General features: G+C 36.5%; 1 protein-coding gene across 1 annotated transcript; it reads right to left on the reverse strand.

The window, feature by feature from the left end:
* Positions 1–386: 386 nt before the first annotated feature.
* LOC306881027 (paired mesoderm homeobox protein 1-like) lies at positions 387–5,963 on the reverse strand. The gene is made up of 4 exons (XM_079434868.1): positions 5,312–5,963; positions 2,863–3,038; positions 2,524–2,705; positions 387–1,485 (listed from the first exon to the last, which is right to left on the reverse strand). Exons 1-4 carry the CDS (start codon positions 5,556–5,558, stop codon positions 1,353–1,355), a joined length of 738 nt encoding a protein of 245 aa, XP_079290994.1. The 5' UTR covers positions 5,559–5,963; the 3' UTR covers positions 387–1,352.
* Between the last annotated feature and the right edge of the window lie 12,861 nt (positions 5,964–18,824).

Genomic DNA, 18,824 nt, shown 5'->3' on the forward strand with positions numbered 1-18,824 from the left:
AAATGACCAGTTTGATTAGCTTAATTTGGTCATTTCCTTACTTTGCCCTGTATACCTTAGAAAAGGCCGAAGTGGAGTGGAAAACGGGTGGAGAGGAAAATAATTTTTGCAAAGCATCTGCTGTTTCTCACGAAGCCCCCAGGAGCCCTGACGAAGAGTTATTTTACAGTTTAAAGGTAAATGTTCACACAGAGAGGAGGAAAGAGTAACAACCATCTATGGGAGCCTACAAACACACTTTAAGAAGTGTAGCTTTGGAAAAGCACATGTAACATTTGCGCTCGCATCTCTAACTCTCACTACTCTCGGGTTTCTGAATGATTTCACCTGCTTTCTATTGCGTAATGGTGTAAATTAAATGGGTTAATAGTGGGAGTACATTTTTTCATCTAGTTTTATTCTAAAACACTTCCTCCAAGGCTATAAGTACATAATGTAATGGGATGTAATATCTGATATGCGGAACTGTTGCCAGCAACAGAACAAACCAGACAATAAGAGCAGACTATGTGTTCAATAATGAGCACAGTTGTGGTAAAAACATGGTCAAATTGCTGCAATACTCTCTGGCAGGCCATAAAGACGTTCGAGGACACTCTAACCCTGAAACGCAATGCTGTTACACTGCTTGGACATCTTTATTGCAAAGGAATATTACATGTTTAGATATATTTAGACAATATAAAAGGGTAAAATCAACTAGACTCCAAATGCATTGCTTAGATACATGGCTAGAGTTCTGTATATGCCAAAATGAAGAAATAACCCCGGCATGTTTTAAACTGAAAACTGAGGAGTGATTATAGAGTACGGTAACAAGGAAGCCAAATTTCACCCGGTTCCAAATAATCAAAATATCCAAATCCCAATTTGTGGCCTCAGTGCATATTTATGAGTTCCAAGGAGAAATCAAGGGGAAATCCTAAAAACTTCCCAGATGTCCACAAGATTGTAGTATATGGATTCCACAGAGGTCATCAAATCCCTGTGGTCAGCAACGGTCTCGAGAAAGCAATGTATAGTAAGCCACGGTCTTCAAATGGGATGACCACATTCATGCTGCCACAGTGAGTGTGAACAGAGAAAGCTTCCATTTTGTGCTTTCCAAAACTGAATTTTCCCACATGTCATTTTCCCATATGCCAAGAACATGACAGCCTTATGTAAATCATTGGTTTAGGAAAGCTCTGTACCTTGAAGAAATTCTCCTTTGCTTCTTTTTCTTGATGGATAAGAGTAAAACACATATAAGAGGACAGAAAACAACAGTTATGTCAATAGTACGGGGCCGGTTTTGTTAGGACATCGGGATTGTTCTCTGGCATGAGTCTCTGACAGCCCTGCTGTCCGCTTCAGTTGACGGTGGGTACCTGGTTCAGGCTGTATTCTTTGGCCTTCAGTCTCAGGTTGGCGATACTGTTGGCCATATTCATGCCCTGGGCTGTGTTGTTGGCAGCACATGATGGAGAATAAGTTGCCATGGCGCTGTAGGGAAAGGGTTAATTTGTCAGAATGAGATTTCACACTTTTCCTTAATAACATATAATTCATTGAAATGCATGCTCAGTGTCTATTCATTTTATTTATGTTTGTGATGAAAATGCATACTAATCTAAAATACAACTTCATGCGGATGGACAGCATTTGTGGCACCAAATTTCTGATTTCAAGAAAATAATTATTTAATCCTTTTAATAATTTTGAAAAAAGTTTATAGTAACAAAAATATCAAAATGTATGAAGGCATTTTACCTAAAGTTGTCTAAATCATACAAACTCTTTTTAAATTTATTGTTATGTATCACTGATATAATTTCTGCAGGTGGAGTTTGCACAATTAAGTTAAATAGTGTTTTATGGATAGTTAGATTTATATCTACAATTTTATCCAATGCTACTTGCATTGCAAATATTTGGGCAGCACTTTGCAATAACGTCCCATTAGTTAACATTTGTTAATGTATAAACTAAAATATGCAATACATTTGTTACAGTATTTATACATTTTTGTTAACGTTAGTTCAACTGTTCATTAGTTTGTGCATGTTAATTAAATAAAAGTAACAGATACAACTTTTGATATTATTAAAAGATTAAATTAACTAACATTAATTATGCACTAAGTATTTTTCATTGCTTGTTCTTGTTAACTAATGTTAATAAATGGAACTTTATTGTAAAGTGTTTTTGTATAGATTATTGTACAGATTTTATCTAAAACATGCATTCCCTGGAAACTGAACCCTTGATCTCAACACGTTTAATATTCAAATCACATGATTATACTTTTGAAATTGTGCAATAGTTGAATATTTTAAACATTAATTCATAAGTAAAATACTTTCATTTACATTTTTAGTTAAATGAGGGATGACAACATTATATTCATGCCGCACACACTATCCATTGTCAGTAACCCAGAATACTCTTATAACTTCTGCACAATAATGTCCACACCAACAGAAACCACAGCATTGGTAATGGTAATGCATGCAGAGGCATAAAAATGAGATGAGATCTAACCTGTATGATGGTGAGCTGCCCCAGGACAGGTAGTCATTGGGTCTGGGAGCGGGTCGTGGGACAATGGGCTGTTCTATGGCTGTTACTTCTCCTGAGAAAGACTTGAGCAACGAAGCATTTTTGCTGGCCAGCATTGCACGTTCATTTCGCCGAAACTTAGCCCGCCGATTTTGAAACCACACCTAGAAAATCATGAAAGGTGCTCAGTTTGGCATAAACAGTGTGTAGAACAGCCTTACCATCAGAATGGAGCATTATGAGAAGGTGAAGTATAGTTATGTGCCACTGCTCCATCCACATGAATAGACCATTTCAGGATAAAATGATAAAATAGCTAACCTGCACTCGAGCTTCAGTGAGGTTGACCCGGCGTGCTAAGTCCTCCCTGACAAAAGCGTCGGGGTAGTGTGTCCTCTCAAACACTCTCTCTAAGGCCTGCAGTTGGCTGCTGTTGAACGTGGTCCTATTCCGCCTCTGTTTACGCTTTTTCTTCTCCTCTGAGTTCAGTTGCTCATCTAGGGGGACAAACACAAGCACACACACAGGCATAAGGATGACATGAATATCCCCATTATAGTAGGTCTGTACTCAGCCTGGAAAAAGGATAGGCTATTACATTCATATGGCTACGGTTAAGTCAAACTAGTGAAATAGTGTTTGTTATGGAAATTCAATAAATATTTTTATTTTTAGAAAGAGATGGATGTGTATAACTGTTTAATTGACAATCGGTTCAAAGAGATGCAGAGAGTTAATACAGATTTTCTAGTTTGATTATACTTCAGTCATGAACCTTCCTAAAACAGGATCCTAATCAAAGCTTAAAGAGTGTGTAAGCAGGACAACTGATCCTTATTTATTAAAAAATCTTCAGCTTTAGACATCATCAACACACAAGTGTTAGGTGAATAACCCAGCCTGCCATAATATTCAGTTTGAGGTCAGTTTTTGTGTGTGTGTGTGTGTGTGTGTGGGGGGGGGGGGGGGGGTAAATATATAGAAAATAAATAAATACAAGTGATTTTTCATTACTTTTATTACTTTTTATACTGATATTTCACAACTTTTCCTCATTATCATGTAAAATCTTTTTAGAATTTTTAAGTTGATGATTCTGATGCTTTTTATAAGCACCACGAAACATTTTTGACAATGTAAGTTAAAGGAAAATGTTATCAAATAAAGTTATTGATACATCTTGTAGTCTAATACTTTAATGTCTGCCAGTCTTAGCATAATATTATCTAAATTATATCACACAGACCGACATGGAATACATAGTAAAACTATGAAATAATATGCAATCATTAGGTTTTAATGATAGCTCATCAGCCAAAATGTACTGTAAAATAATACAACATTTATCAGTTTTCAACTTAAAAATGTCTTCTACATTCTTTCTAAAATTATTCTGGCTTCTTCTAGTAGTAGAATGCCAATTATAATGTCTGGGCCTGTTTTGGTCCGGGGGAAAGCAGATCGTTGCAGACTCACTCCTCTTTGGATACATCAATCAGTTCTTAAATCGCTCCATAAAACTTCCCAGAGAGGGAGAAAATACCCCAGTGGCGAATTGATTCGCCCCAATTCCTCCAAGGCCGTAAAGTCAAAACAAAGTTGAAAGAAGAGGCCATCAATGCCGAGCCGTGAGCACGAACAGCTCTACATGTCACAGTGTGCTTTAGTGACAGCGAAAATCATCTCAATTTTATCGTCTTTTATTAACTTCACGATTCATCTTCACTTCGCTTATGGTTATTCAGAAGTCTTTTAGCTTAAAATAATACATTTGAAGTCACATCTGAAATGTTGACTAAATTGTTCACAAAATAATAATAAAAATGTTTACATTGGCCAACAAGCCCTCACACGAGCCTTAAATCGTGTTGCTAGACCTAGCCTATTTTATTTTTTTTCCGAGGTACGGAAAACACGCCACAACCTATTAACTTTTTATTTAGTTACTTAAGCCTATTAAAATAAATTTTGTTTTAATCTTAGTGGCTAGGTTAATGAAAAAAATATGCATGTGAAAAAATAAAGTCTATCATGTAGACAAAAAGCCTAGTTTTCGCAAAACAAGACTGTAATTAAGAGGCTTGTGTTTACAGTCATTTTCGGATATGATGCCTAACAATATACAAAGTTCATTCTAATAAATTATAGGCTACATTCAGTCTTGGAAATACGGTCTAAATTTATATCTGTTTAATTTACGACTTAAAATGGGCAAATAATCATTTTAGTGACTCATTTATAAAATAATTAATTCAATGCAACTTTGGACTACGTCTTTAAAGCTTTAAATAAACCTAGAATATTAAAACTAAACGTGTTGTTTAAACAAATGGAGCTCGGCATGACTAAACAGTCTAATTAATTAATCGCTAATTAAACGCATATGGAGTAAATGATGCAAAACGCAATCGTGTCCTCTTACAGCGCCTATATAGCCTGTGTGCATGATCCGCAGCCTTCAACACTTTACTGGGGTCTGTCATTGTCACACATCCGCTAACATGACAGCTTTCTGGATTGTAAGGTGCTAAACACATTCATGTGTTTGTGTTCATACCAGAGTATGTATATAGGCCTGCCAATTAAAGATCAATTAGCCTACTGATTTTTTTGTAATTGGGAAGACCCTAAACAGAGGAAGACACCCCCACGAGTTGAAATAGCCTAGTTTCTTACTAAATTAGGAAAAATCATTATCATCCTGATACTTAAATGCTACGAATGTTTTGCGCCATGGGGCATGAGGATCATGTTTTGCTGATGGACTTACTCTCCTGCTGCGTCGTGTCGCTGCCGCTGGTCAGCCCCGGAGACTCCAGCATACTCCTGCCCGCCTCTCCTGCGCTCTCCTCCGCTTGAGCTCCCACCATCTCCCGCGCCTCCTCCAGATCCAACAGGTGGCTCACGGAAAAGTTCTTCTTCGCCTGTAAATGATCCTGATTTGCGGTGATCGGACTCTCCAGTCGGTTAGGTAGCGTGGCTTGTCTGTCCATTACATGAGCATAACTGGAAGTCATGACGCAAACTGAAACCCAAGATATCCTTTACCTATAACCAACATGGGTTAAGTCTTGACCACAAACAATCACTCTTTGCTCGACAAATAGATCGATTTTGATTTCTTCATCCGTAGTTCAGACAGTTTCATGTGGATCCAAACAATTAGCCTACAGCTATTTTACTGGACTTTATGGAAAAAAGGCATCACCGAAACATCCAAGAACTCCAAAGTCTTCGCCTTTCACACGATGACTCCCTCTTAGTTTCTGTAACAGAGACGTTCCCCTCTCGTTCCGAGAGTGAGGGAATGAGTAAGCTGGCGTGAAAGGTTTGATGGCACAGATGAACGATTACGCCCAATAGTAGGAGGTCAGACGAGCTTCTCTCCGCTTCTTTCTCCGGTACTTCAAACGGCACACACTGGCGCTGAGGGGGGAGCCTGAGAGCAAAATACACGAGCATTTGAAGCCCTGGGGAGGGATGATAGACATACAAGAAGCCCTAATTACGTGGCAATGTTTTTTGTCGGCGTTTCAGCGTTTAAGGAAGTCATATCTCTGTCTCCATCCCCCCAACATCCCACTGAAATACTCAATAATGGGTAAACGTGGTGATGATAGTTTTATTTTTTTGTCCTGATCTATTCAATTATTCAGAAATAATAATAATAATAATAACAAAAACAAATTTGTAGCAATTTCCTAACAAAACATTTTTGGGGGGCTTTAATTTAAATAGGTTACGTCTAATGAAAATTTGGCATATTTGCCATGATTATTATTATTATTATTATATTATATTAATATTGTCATGTGACAAAAAAACAAAGACCTCATGATTTTTTAAATAATATTAATAATAATATTGGTTTTTATATATATAATATCGAATATAATATTGAATAATATTGATGATGTGACACTAAAATGTTGTTCTTTTTGAATCGGTTTACAGATTGAAGCAATGTCGAAGCATTGCGTGCGCTTTTAAAGACTCTCTCGAGCTCTGCATGTGTCGCAATGACATGAGTTCAGGCTCCAAGCTGCTCCTAGGTCTGGGAAAAGAACACTTGATGCCATCAAAGGGGCGCAGATTGAATCCAGATGTGCAGTGCCTCTCTCGTTCTTTCTGTGCATTTAATTAAGGAGCCTGGATTGAGGAGATCTTTCATCATCATTAGTTTTCCACCAAGATCCCATGCATTTCTCACTCGAAGCCCAGCTCGCTGCCCTGTGCCAGCGCGCAGCTTTGCTTTTATTATTATTATTTTACTCTACCCATAAATCTGCCACATATCGAAACCTTGAATCTTTGTGAAGAATGAAAGTTCTTGCCTCTTTAAGGAACGCAAAACGAGGCCCCTAGCCTATAGCAGGATGATTTTTTTTATCAGCCTCCGTAATTTTCTTTATGAGCAAGGTTTAAGAGCAGGCTAATCTGAATATAAGAAAAAAATACATTTATGCTCTAAAACAAAATTACAGTAATAAAAAGTCTACAGCAACCTCCATATTTTCCCTGAAAAGTAGCCTAGGCAATAAAAAAGTTAAATTGTAAAATGTAAAATTGTTAAAAACGGGATAAAGGAAAAATAATGGGCTAATCTACCCTGGAACGATATTAAAACATTAAATGTTTGCATTGGGGGAAAAAATGACAACGGTTAGTTAGTCATAAATGAACTGTAATAAAATGTTGGTTTTATTTTGAGGACATCAGTTGCCTTGCTTTGATTATTGGGAAGGTGCAGGAAAGGTCATGCGGGGATGACCGCACTGACAGCAACACAAAAGATTTGACTATAAACTGAGACGATCTCTTTTCATCCGCATTAAACGAAAAACAACGCAAAACAAATATATCTGTAATTTGCCATGTTTGAGTATGTCGTCATAACCCAGAATAACTGGGGGGGGGGGGGGATTTACAGCTGAATTAAATGAAAATCGCATATTACAAACAACCACCATTAACACAATTAACGATATATTTTTATAATAGGATAAACATAAAGATAATAATAAATAAAAAATCAATAGACGTGATATAGCTATTAGTGCAGTTTGGTTTATAGACAATAACAGACGTTGTAAAGTAAATAATGGAACTAAATTATTATTGCCTCAAGAATATAGGCTATTAATAAAACATGCAACATGCATTCCAGAATTACATCCAATACATGATAGCCTAATTAAGATAAAGTTAGCAATTAGGAATAACCCTACTTAAACATTTGGATATATATATATATATATATATATATATATATATATATATATATATATATATATATATATATATATATATATTTAAATATATATATATATATATATATATATATATATATATATCCTACATAGTTATTTAATCAATTATAATGCGCAAGTAAAGTATGCAAGTAGGCTAAATCAACACAGTATTTAGAAATCGTTTTGTAACTTTTAATTGTTCTTTCTTCCCCCAGTGTACTGTGAACAACACGGAGCAAGTTTCGTGTCAGCATGTTTTTGTTGCAGCTTTGCACGGATCATTTCTCACATAGATCAAATCACATGTCCATTAAAGGCATCAATTGGCGGATCATTAGGATAATTATTATGAACAGACTGGAGGATCCTCTTGTAATTGGGGCTCGTGCCGAACCCTTCATAATACTGCCTCAGTGGACCTCAGTGTGCATTACAAACATAGGTTACATGTGCACACCTTCCACAACATTTGTTTTCAGCATCGGGACATCTTCTCATAACATATCACGTTACTCATAATAACATGTTTGTCTAACGAGCACAGCAAAGAAAGAAAGGGCCTGAGAACGAACAGTTAAGGTTTATCATAGGACAGATGCACATTAAATTATCGGAATGTGCCTCACATTGAAGAAAAAAACACACTTTACGTCTCTATAAAATCACTTAATTTGGAATTCAAAGTTTTATAGTCTCCCTTAAATATGAACTTTTAACACTATTTTGTTTCGTTTTTTTAGACATAGGCCTACCGTTAAAATATACACATTTTATAAACCGCAATTAAATGTCATAAATGACTTGCATTTTAAATTCTGCAGCTGTCCTGACTTTAAATCTTAACCTAATATACAAGATATATGTCTAACCTTCCCTTATACCGCGCGAAAAAAACATGTCCAGTAGTTATTAATGATTTATTGTAATCCAATTATTTTAATCCATTTCGTTTACATACTGTGTCAAAAGCTACAATCTATAACTAATGCGTGGCCAGCGGCGTTAGTGCTCTGTATTTATCTCACAATCTTTTTACGTCTCATATTACTTTTCCAAGTTGTCTGGAGAGGAACCCCACTAAATTAAAAGCAGATCCAGAGGAATGCTGCTCTATGAAGATGAACTACTGCATAAACAGGCATGTAGTTTCATTTACACATCTAAAACTCGCCTTTTTATGAGGATGATATCTGAAATGATTCTGCTTAATCCTCCTTTAAAAAGTATATTATACAGGGAAACAAGTAATGCACCTGCCTTGGAATCATTTTGTCTTTAACTGAAAAAGCAAATTTATGAGGATAGAAATAGAATATATTTCATGTATAATCTTCTGACTAATTTATTTACTATATTGCATTGGCAAACAGCAAATCTTTTTCCGGAAAATTCGATTAAGGAGACTAAAAATAGATAAAAAAAAAAATATATATATATTTAATTGAAAAAAATATTTAATTTAAATATTAAAAGATAATAAATGTTAAAAAGCAATTAAAAAAAGCTGAACACTGATGATAGAGGGCTGTGTCTAAAATGTTCCTACTGGCCAGTAACCACTCAAAATATTTTTAAATATATTTTACCAAGAAAATGCCTGATCAAATCCAAAAACAAACCAAAAAAAAAAAAAAACATATCCCATAAAGAGATCAGTCTCACTTGTGTTTTCCTGTTCTCTGACCTCACTGCAATGCAGAGCGATTGGGCCAACATCTCTGACTGAAACACATACAACAATGGTCATTTCCTTCAAATTATCCCCTCGGTTGTCTTAGTTCATAATATATTGATCGTCTTGGCCTGGACAGCAGCATTTAAGCACCACCTCTTCACATTCCAGAAACCTCAAAGGACTCAAAGCTGTTTGGAAATTAGGCTCATTCTTATATTAACACTTTGACCCTGCCGGCCGACGGGCTGAGGCTGTGAAGAGGAAGGCCAGAGTGGCTAATTGATGGCCATCGCTGAGGGGAAAGAGCATGAAAAGATAAACAAAATTAAGAGCAGTGATGAATACCACCTCTGAAGGAGTGAGAGGCCAGGAGAAGTAGTCATTTATTAATGGGAAGTGTTAGGCCATTAGCCCGGTTATTGAGTGATGAGTCAATGGCAGGCTCTTATTGCAGGTCCTCTGCTATCATATACAGCGATAGCAGTAGTGTTGGTCTGCTTCAGCTTTTCCCAAAACGCAAATGTAAGTTGACTGTGCAGATTGCAACACTAATCCAATTTTCACTCATTTGTCTATTAAATTCTGATTTTATCAGCAGGCCTAGTTCTGAAATCAGGGCCTGCTTTCCTCTTTTGGCATTTGGATGGTTATGGTTTCAGGAGGAAACCATGTAAAACAAGTGAAGGGAAGTGACATACTGCCAAGTATGGTGACCCATACTCGGAATTCGTGCTCTGCATTTAACCCATCCAAAGTGCACACGCACAGCAGTGAACGCACACACACACCGTGAACACACACCCGGAGCAGTGGGCAGCCATTTACGCTGCGGCGCCCGGGGAGCAGTTGGGTGCTCAAGGGCACCTCAGTCGTGGTATTGAGGGTGGAGAGAGCGCTGGACATTCACTTCCCCCACCTACAATCCCTGCTGGCCCGAGACTCGAACCCACAACCTTTGGATTACGAGGCCGACTCTCTAACCATTAGGCCACGACTTCCCTCTAAAACAAGCAGAGATGTGAGACAATTGATGTGGATGTGTGTATTTGGGAAAGAGAACGCTTGAGTTGGAACTTTAAAACAGTCCGTTGACACCCAAGGTCCAGCTTCACAGAGCTGCCTATTAATACCTAATAAAGTTTCCTGAAAACGAAACGGCCATTAGTCACAATATAAGGAATTCCTCTGTGCCAGACTGTGCTGGCACAAAAAGGGGCTCTGATAGAAAACACATGGGCTGCAAATGATGGAGGGGCCCATCAATGAAAATATGATAATTGTGTTTCTAAGACTGAATACATTACTAGTATCTCAAGACAAAAGACAAATTCAGGCCAAATCCATAAAGTCATTTTTCTTTCCAAAACGATGCCTGAGGACATATGTCAAATCAATTTGTAACGGCACATTGAGAAGAAGCAAATATAGGATATTAGTGAAGAAAGACTGTATTATTTCATTATTTGGGATTGACGAGATTGAAAAATTGAAAACTGCGAAAAACTACTTTATTTGATTTTATTTAGCATCAGCTTTGTAGAAGTGTTAATAATACTGGCTGGAAAAGACTCACTGCCTTTCAAAAGTTTGTGGTTGGCATTAAGTTTCTTATACAGTACTTTCGTATTATTATCAATGTTGAAAACAGTTGTGCTGCTTAATATTTTTGGGCAAACCTTAATATGTACAGTATTTCTTTCAGCATTCTTTGATCAATAGAAAGTTCAAAAGAACAGTATTTATTTGAAATATAAATTGTTACATGATAAACGTCTTTACTGTCGCTTTTGATCAGTTTAATTAATCCTTGTTGAATAAAATCTTTCAAGTGGTAAAAGTAGTAAAAGTTACCTTATTGATCCTAAACATTGTACATATGAAGAGACTGGAAAAGCGTAGCACCAGACACAAGTCCAACTCCAATAAAGTGCATACATTTCTGGAGGTGCGTAGACCCAAAAATAGCTGAAAGATCAAAAACAAATAAGATCAAAAACAAAAAATAGGCCAAAACATATGAATTTATTATCTATAGGCTACAAATAATTTGCAAAAATGCAAAGTGTGCTAAATGTTTTCAGGCTTAACCCTTCATCAGTGCCATCACAGCATCACAACATTGGCACCGATGAAGGGTTAAGCCGAAAACGGTTTGCACACTTTGTACTTTGCACTTATTTGTGGCCTCTGGATAATAAATTCATATGAGCGCTTTGGCCTATTTTTCGTATGCGGATCTTATTTGTTTTTGGTCTTTAAGCAGTACATAAAAAGAGAAAAATGCATTGTTATCAACAAACAGAATTTAGTTTGTTCATCATGTTTGGGGCTAAGATTGATATATAGTGAGCCACCTAATTTCAAAACGCCATAACCCCTCTGACTGAACCATTGAATCACATCTAATGAACATTTGAGATCACTTAATCAAAAATAAGCTTTGTTTATGAACAGGATATGTGTATTCCACCATTTCACTCTTTAGGTTTATTTATACTGGGTTAACTAAACCTAAAATACACAAATAAGAAATAAATCAATGCGCTGGATGCAGCGAGTGTCACTGAAGTTTCTAAACTCTCAGACACCAAGGCAGCTTGTCATTCCTCCTTCAGCGCTAGCAGAACTTCAGAGAGCATTTTCATCAACTATCACACATTAACTCACACAAATTGGCAGCCAACTTTTCCATCCATATGATGAGATGTAAATCCTGGGGAGCCCGAGGCGAATGTAGCCATGGCAGCATAAAGGATTCAAGCAGGAAACAGGAAATTAGGTTTCAAAATATTTTAGATTTGCAGTCATTCACAGTGGAGAGCATAGACTGGAAGCTCAGTGTTGCATAGTAGCCTTGGGAAAACCTGTTGATAGTAAAGTATTGAAAATAACAAAATGATTGTTACAGATGACACTAAAATATTAATGGAATAGTCTCCTGCAGACGAACGCAAGTATTATGACTGTTTTTAATCTATAATTAATATATTATCTATAATTATAAAAAATGTTGTTTCGTTGTTTTGTATTATTTTCAAATTGTCTGTAAAAGGAAATAATTGATAATTCAATAATTGAGATCCGAGTAACTTTCAGTTCTAAAACTGAAAAATTGCGAAATAGATTAATTTTACAGCATCAACAACATGCTGTAGTATAAAAACAAATGATATGCACTGTGAATTGCATTACAAATCATGCTTTCACACACATTCTTTGATGCTTTTTCTCCTAAGTAGTTATAGTTATAAAATTCATCTAAACCTGAGCATGAAAAAAACGACATGATTTATGGACAGGAAATTGCCAGTCAGATATTCTCTGAGACAAGAAGTTAAAGAATATCAAGCCAGCTCTATGAACACAGCAGCCCAAGTTCAGAGGTCCTTTTAGCCTTCAGCGCTGACATATAAAAAGATCTTGCACTGCTCTGTCAAGAGAAAAGGTTAGATAAACAAAGGCTTCAAGGAGGGCAAAAAGCCAAAGCCAAAGTGTATGGATGTGCTTGCATATGTCCCTCATATGTGTTACACTCCAAATCTCTGATTGGCAGGCTTCACTAATCACTGTGTTTAAAGAGGCCACATGCTCTCTGGACAACCCTGACCTTACTTTGGAGGATGTGTCCCTCTTCTTAACCACCAATGGGCTCCCTTATTCCTGTTCTGAATTTGTTCTTTAATTTCCAGTTGTGACCTTGCAGCTCTCCACATCTGAAGTGAGTTTGGGATGCTGAGACCCAGAGCAGGGTGCAGGGCACTCTTTCCAGCTCCTGGCTGGGGCTTGATCACTGAGCATGAAAGACAGAAGGTTTTATGAATTATGTGTGATTTTTGTAGACTTAAGTAATGAAAAATTAAAGAAACAATTAAGCAATATCACCCAAGAGAGCTTTCTAAGAATATATAAGCTCAACACCATGATATGAAAATGCATACGATTTAATGAAATCAAAATGAAGGAATGAATTAAAAAAACATGGTATGGATTGAACTAAAAAGCAATGAAAATATATAAACGTTGGTAACAAATTAATCTTGGGAACTATCTTAATCCATAATATCTATTTTTTTAATGTCCAGGGCTCTATAATTTCATGATATAATGGCTATATAATGGTTCAATCTAGCGTCAGCGTTGTTCTGGCAGGTCACGTTAGTCAAGCTTGCATCAGCTGACTCTCAGCTGATCCACATCTACCTATAGAGATGCAACACCTATCACAGGACTCGTATATAAGGTCCATCAGTATTATCACCAGCTTCGCATTGCTCAATAGCTAATTACCCTCCTCCATCCCAACTCCTCCTCCGTCAGTCAAGATTCAGCCTTCTGATTTTCCTTTGAATCATACTAATTTCTTAAATGTTACATTAAATGATTGAACTTTAATGATATCTGCAATACATTTTATGAACTGTCATAGTGGTGTTTTGCTCCGGAATGAATCAGTGTTTTTGAACAAATTGGTTGAGTGAATGATTCAATGACTCTCTGAAAATAGATCTGTTTCTGAATCAATTCGAATAAACTGTTTGACTGAATAATTCAAACTTCTCTTGTCGAGAAAAATCCCCACCACTAATACACAGACTGACAGTGATTATTTTTTAAGGTTAAACCTGGAAACAAGTTAGCATTACACTCCTCCTTGTTCCAGTGTCCTGAAGTCAGTGTAATGGGTGTTTGGTTCATTTGAGTTTTTACATGTCTTAAAAGGGTGGTTGCTGACAAGTGGCTAAATGGGACCACAGAGGTTGTTGGGGATATTAAAGGTCATCATGCTGGACTGAAATCTACTCTCTAGTCTGCTTATACAACCTTGTATTTCAAAGAAAGTAAAATAATAATATATACACACACACACACCTATATATATATATATATATATATATATACACAATATATTTTAAGTAAAGCATGTTGTCAGAAGCTTAGTATTGTGATTCTGAAGTCATGCGACCATGATGTAGTTCATTTATAGCCTACATTTAGCTTTTTACTTCTGCTGATTTTAAACTTTTGTTGGTCACTGAGTTGAATTTCTGCAATAACCCAAAAGCATTGGGAAAACCCTATTAGGTTTTTGTCATGGGAAACAGGGTGGTGTTAACTTCCGGGCTGGCCTACAAAAATAAGTCATCACTCCAGCACTCTATGTCAGCGCTATTGGAACGCCACTCGACTAATCAAATTTGAGGACCAGAACTAACTGTTGTATAAACTCATTTAAACACAAGGTTTTCATGAGATTTTTAGTGTTTAGCATTAGAACTGTCATTCGAGAATGAATTGAGCACACTAGTTAGTGGAAGTTGAACACTCTTCTGGGAGTGTGTTACCATCAGAGACTTCCCTCATGTTTTCCATTTCCATTAGGAGCAATAGGATCTTGCCCCAAATGTACTTACTCATACATAATCAAACTAAAGTCCCATGACTTTAGCTTCAGGGATTGTCAAAACCCCAGTGCCCCAATCAATATCTCGTTGCCACTGACCTGAAGTCACAGAAACCCCTTTCCCAACAGAAAACATTCAAGCACAGTTCAGCCAGAATACCCAAATATTGCATTTCAAACAGTAGCGATCTCAACAGAATGCATAATAATATTCAGCCTGTCCAATCTAAAGTGTGTATCTGAGTAATATATGTATTTTATATATATCAGAGTGACCAGGGTGAAGACAGGCTTGACAGGTGGTTGAGGGAGGTGATGAAATTAGCCAGACATACTGTACATTGTATGTAAGAAGGCCACTCAGAGGACTTGCAGAAGGGTCGGCCAACCTTAACTCAAAGCTTGTCAACTGAGATCTTCAAAATGACCCAATATTGTTGGTTATCAGTGTTGGCAATGTTAATAACTATAGTAGCAATTTTTTCAAAGACTTTCAAATCACATGAGCCAATATTTTAATCACAATAGAACATAGATAACATAACAAATGTTTAAACAGATATATTTTACACTTTTATCCACTAAATGAGCTCATGTCAAATTTGATGCCTGCTACAGGTATCAAAAAAGTTGGCACGGGGGCAACAAAGGGCTGAAAAAGCAAGACATTTTGAAAAGATTCAGCTGGGAGAACATCTAGTAACTAATTAAGTTTAACTAATTAATTGACATCAGGTCTGTAACATGAAAGGGATGTCTTAGAGAGGTAGAGTCTCTCAGAAGTAAAGATGGGCAGAGGCTTTCCAATCTGTGAAAGAGTGCATAAAAAGATTGTGGAATACTTTAAAAACAACGTTCCTCAACGTCAAATTGCAAAGGCGTTTGCAAATCTCATCATCTACAGTGCATAACATCATCTAAAGTTTCAGAGAAACTGGAGAAATCTCTGTGCATAAAGCCAAAGACCTTTGTAGGATGCCTGTGGTCTTCGGGCCCTCAGATGATATTGCATCACTCATCGGCATGATTCTGTCATTGACATTACTAAATTGGCCCAGGAACACTTCCAGAAACCACTGTCAGTAAACACAGTCTGCCGTGCCATCAACAGATGCCAACTAAAGCTCTATCATGCAAAAAGGAAGCCATATGTGAACATGGTCCAGAAGCGCCGTCATGTCCTGTGGGCCAAGGCTCATTTAAAATGGACTGTTTCAAAGTGGAAAAGTGTTCTATGGTCAGACGAGTCCAAATTTGACATTCTTGTTGAAATCACGGACGTTGTGTCCTCCGGGCTAAAGAGGAGGGAGACCTTCCAGCGTGTCATCAGCGTTCAGTTCAAAAGCCAGCATCTCTGATTGTATGGGGGTGCATAAGTGCATACGGTATGGGCAGCGTGCATGTTTTGAATGGCACTATGAATGCTGAAAGGTATAAATGTTTTAGAGTAACATATGCTCCCCTCCAGATGACGTGTTTTTCAGCAGGACAATGCAAAACCACATACTGCAACTATTACAGCAGCATGGCTGCGTAGTAGAAGAGTCCGGGTGCTGAATTGGCCTGCCTGCAGTCCAGATCTTTCACCTATAGAGAACATTTGACGCATTATTAAACAAAAAATACGTCAAAGACAATCACGAACTCTTCAGCAGCTGAAAACCTATATCGGGCAAGAATAGGACCAAATTCCAACACCAATACTCCAGAACCTCATAACCTCGATGCCCAGACGTCTTCAAACTGTTTTGAAAAGAAGAGGAGATGCTACACCATGGTAAACATGCCCCCGTCCCAACTATTTTGAGACCTGTAGCAGGCATCAAATTTGAAATGAGCTCATTTTGTGCATAAAATTTTTAAATTTCTCAGTTTAAACATTTATGTTATCTTTGTTCTATTGTGACTAAAATATTGGCTCATGTGATTTGAAAGTCTTTTAGTTTTCATTTTATTCAAATTTAAAAAACCTCCCAACATTTCCAGAATTCGGGTTGTAATGTACAGAGTTGCATTATTATTTTAATAATTTTTTTTTTTTTTTTTAAGTAAAATAAATGTTTAGTTCAATGGTGGTTAGTTTGCTTTGGGATGTTTTAGTACAATGTAAATTTGTTAATCAGTTCCTGGGTTAAAACATATGGAACACAATTGTAATAACATGCATAAATATCAATAAACAACCAATACTAATAATAGTACTAATAATTATATAATTAGTACTAACCAGTACTAATAATAGTAGTATTTTTTGTATTTTGTATATTTATTAGGGCCATGAAGTGATTGAAAAAGTAACTTATTAAATGCATAGGTTTCTGTTATTATTTGTGAATAATCACACTTAACATTTTAATCTGTATTCATAAATATACAATAAGCCCCCCCTGGTGCATAAACATATCCAGCAGAAAAAGTCACAGAAATATCCCCACCACTGATACACAGACTGACAATCTGTCTGAAAGACACAGACATAGATAAGTGGAATGATATAAACAGTGAAAATTTGGGGTAGTATAATCGCTCATATTTACAAAGTAAAATAGTAAAGAATATTGCACAATATTATCATTATTGAGTCTTTTCTGCAGTTTTTCTTTCGAAGATCACTCATATTTACAAACTCATTTGCTTTAAACAGGGCACGCCAATAGGGTCTGGCTGCAGACGTGCACTCTCAGCCGCACGTATTTTGCAGTGGGTCGAAGGAGGAAATACGTCAAAATACAAACTAAAGGCACGACATAAAAGATAAAGAAAGAAATTATGTTAACTCCGCCTGAAAATACATATGAACATAGGTGAAATCCTATTTTCAAAGGGTGGAGAGTACTGCTTTTTAATAGTACCATAAAGCCTAGTAGTAAAATTACAGCTCAAAGACATTGTTGAACATCTACACAATGTCCGATTACTTCGCATATGTACATTACTAAATAATGTTAATACATTAAAAATTGTACACATTCTTTCTGCCTAAAAATATGTGACCTCAAGTCAGTTATATAGTAATTAAATCGGAAAAAAAGTTTCTTCAATGTAGAAAAGACTGTATGTGTGTACATATATATTATACACACACATATAAATGTACAACTTAGTAATGAATTACATCAACAAACACCTGTTTATATTCCTTCATAGTAGAATGATAAATGTATTTAACATTCCATAATGAATTATTAAATAATCTACCAAGTCAAAACCTGCTAGTAACCAGAAAATAATTCAACACACAGCAGTTGGTGATTGTTGACTTTAGTATATAATAAAACAAAAACATGCCATTGTGACCGGGTTATTTACAGTTGCTGTAACTGTGGGTTATGTACAGTTGCTGTTGAACACTTGTAATACATATATGAAATATTACTGACTATACCATTAAAATATAAAATCATTACATAAAAACTAAAATAAATTTTTTTACAACATTTTTCAATTTAGTGTTCGACAAAAGATTCTCAGATGCATGTTATCCACCACATTCTCTAAAAATGTATGCATGTCTTGCATAAATTTAAAAACAAATATCAGTGGCTCTACAAGATCGTCCTTGATGGATTCTGTACAGAAGAACCGTTCCAAGGCCTCAGCAGCTTCTTCATTCTCCATGCACAGTATACGAGGAAGCTGAACTGATCCAAGAAGATCTCCAGAGTTCTCTATGCACCACTGACTGGCAGTCTGAGATCTGTCAAGACACGCACCTAAAAGAGACAACAATGCAATGAACTCTCTTTTTAATCATTGGCTTCAGTGAAGGGCACAAGGGGCAGTGATACAGTGTGCAACAAGATGTGCACTTTGGTATCAGGTGCTTTACACCTGCTAAGACTACTGACTGATGCATCTGTCATATTGAAGAGACAGAAGTTAGTTATTCTGATGTGTATATTATACTTTTAATTTTTGTTAATTCCTCTTAGTCGTATTCCATGCAGCTTTTGGT

The sequence above is a fragment of the Barbus barbus genome (genome assembly GCF_936440315.1).
Source record: "Barbus barbus genome assembly, chromosome: 15".
Lineage (NCBI taxonomy): Eukaryota > Metazoa > Chordata > Actinopteri > Cypriniformes > Cyprinidae > Barbus > Barbus barbus.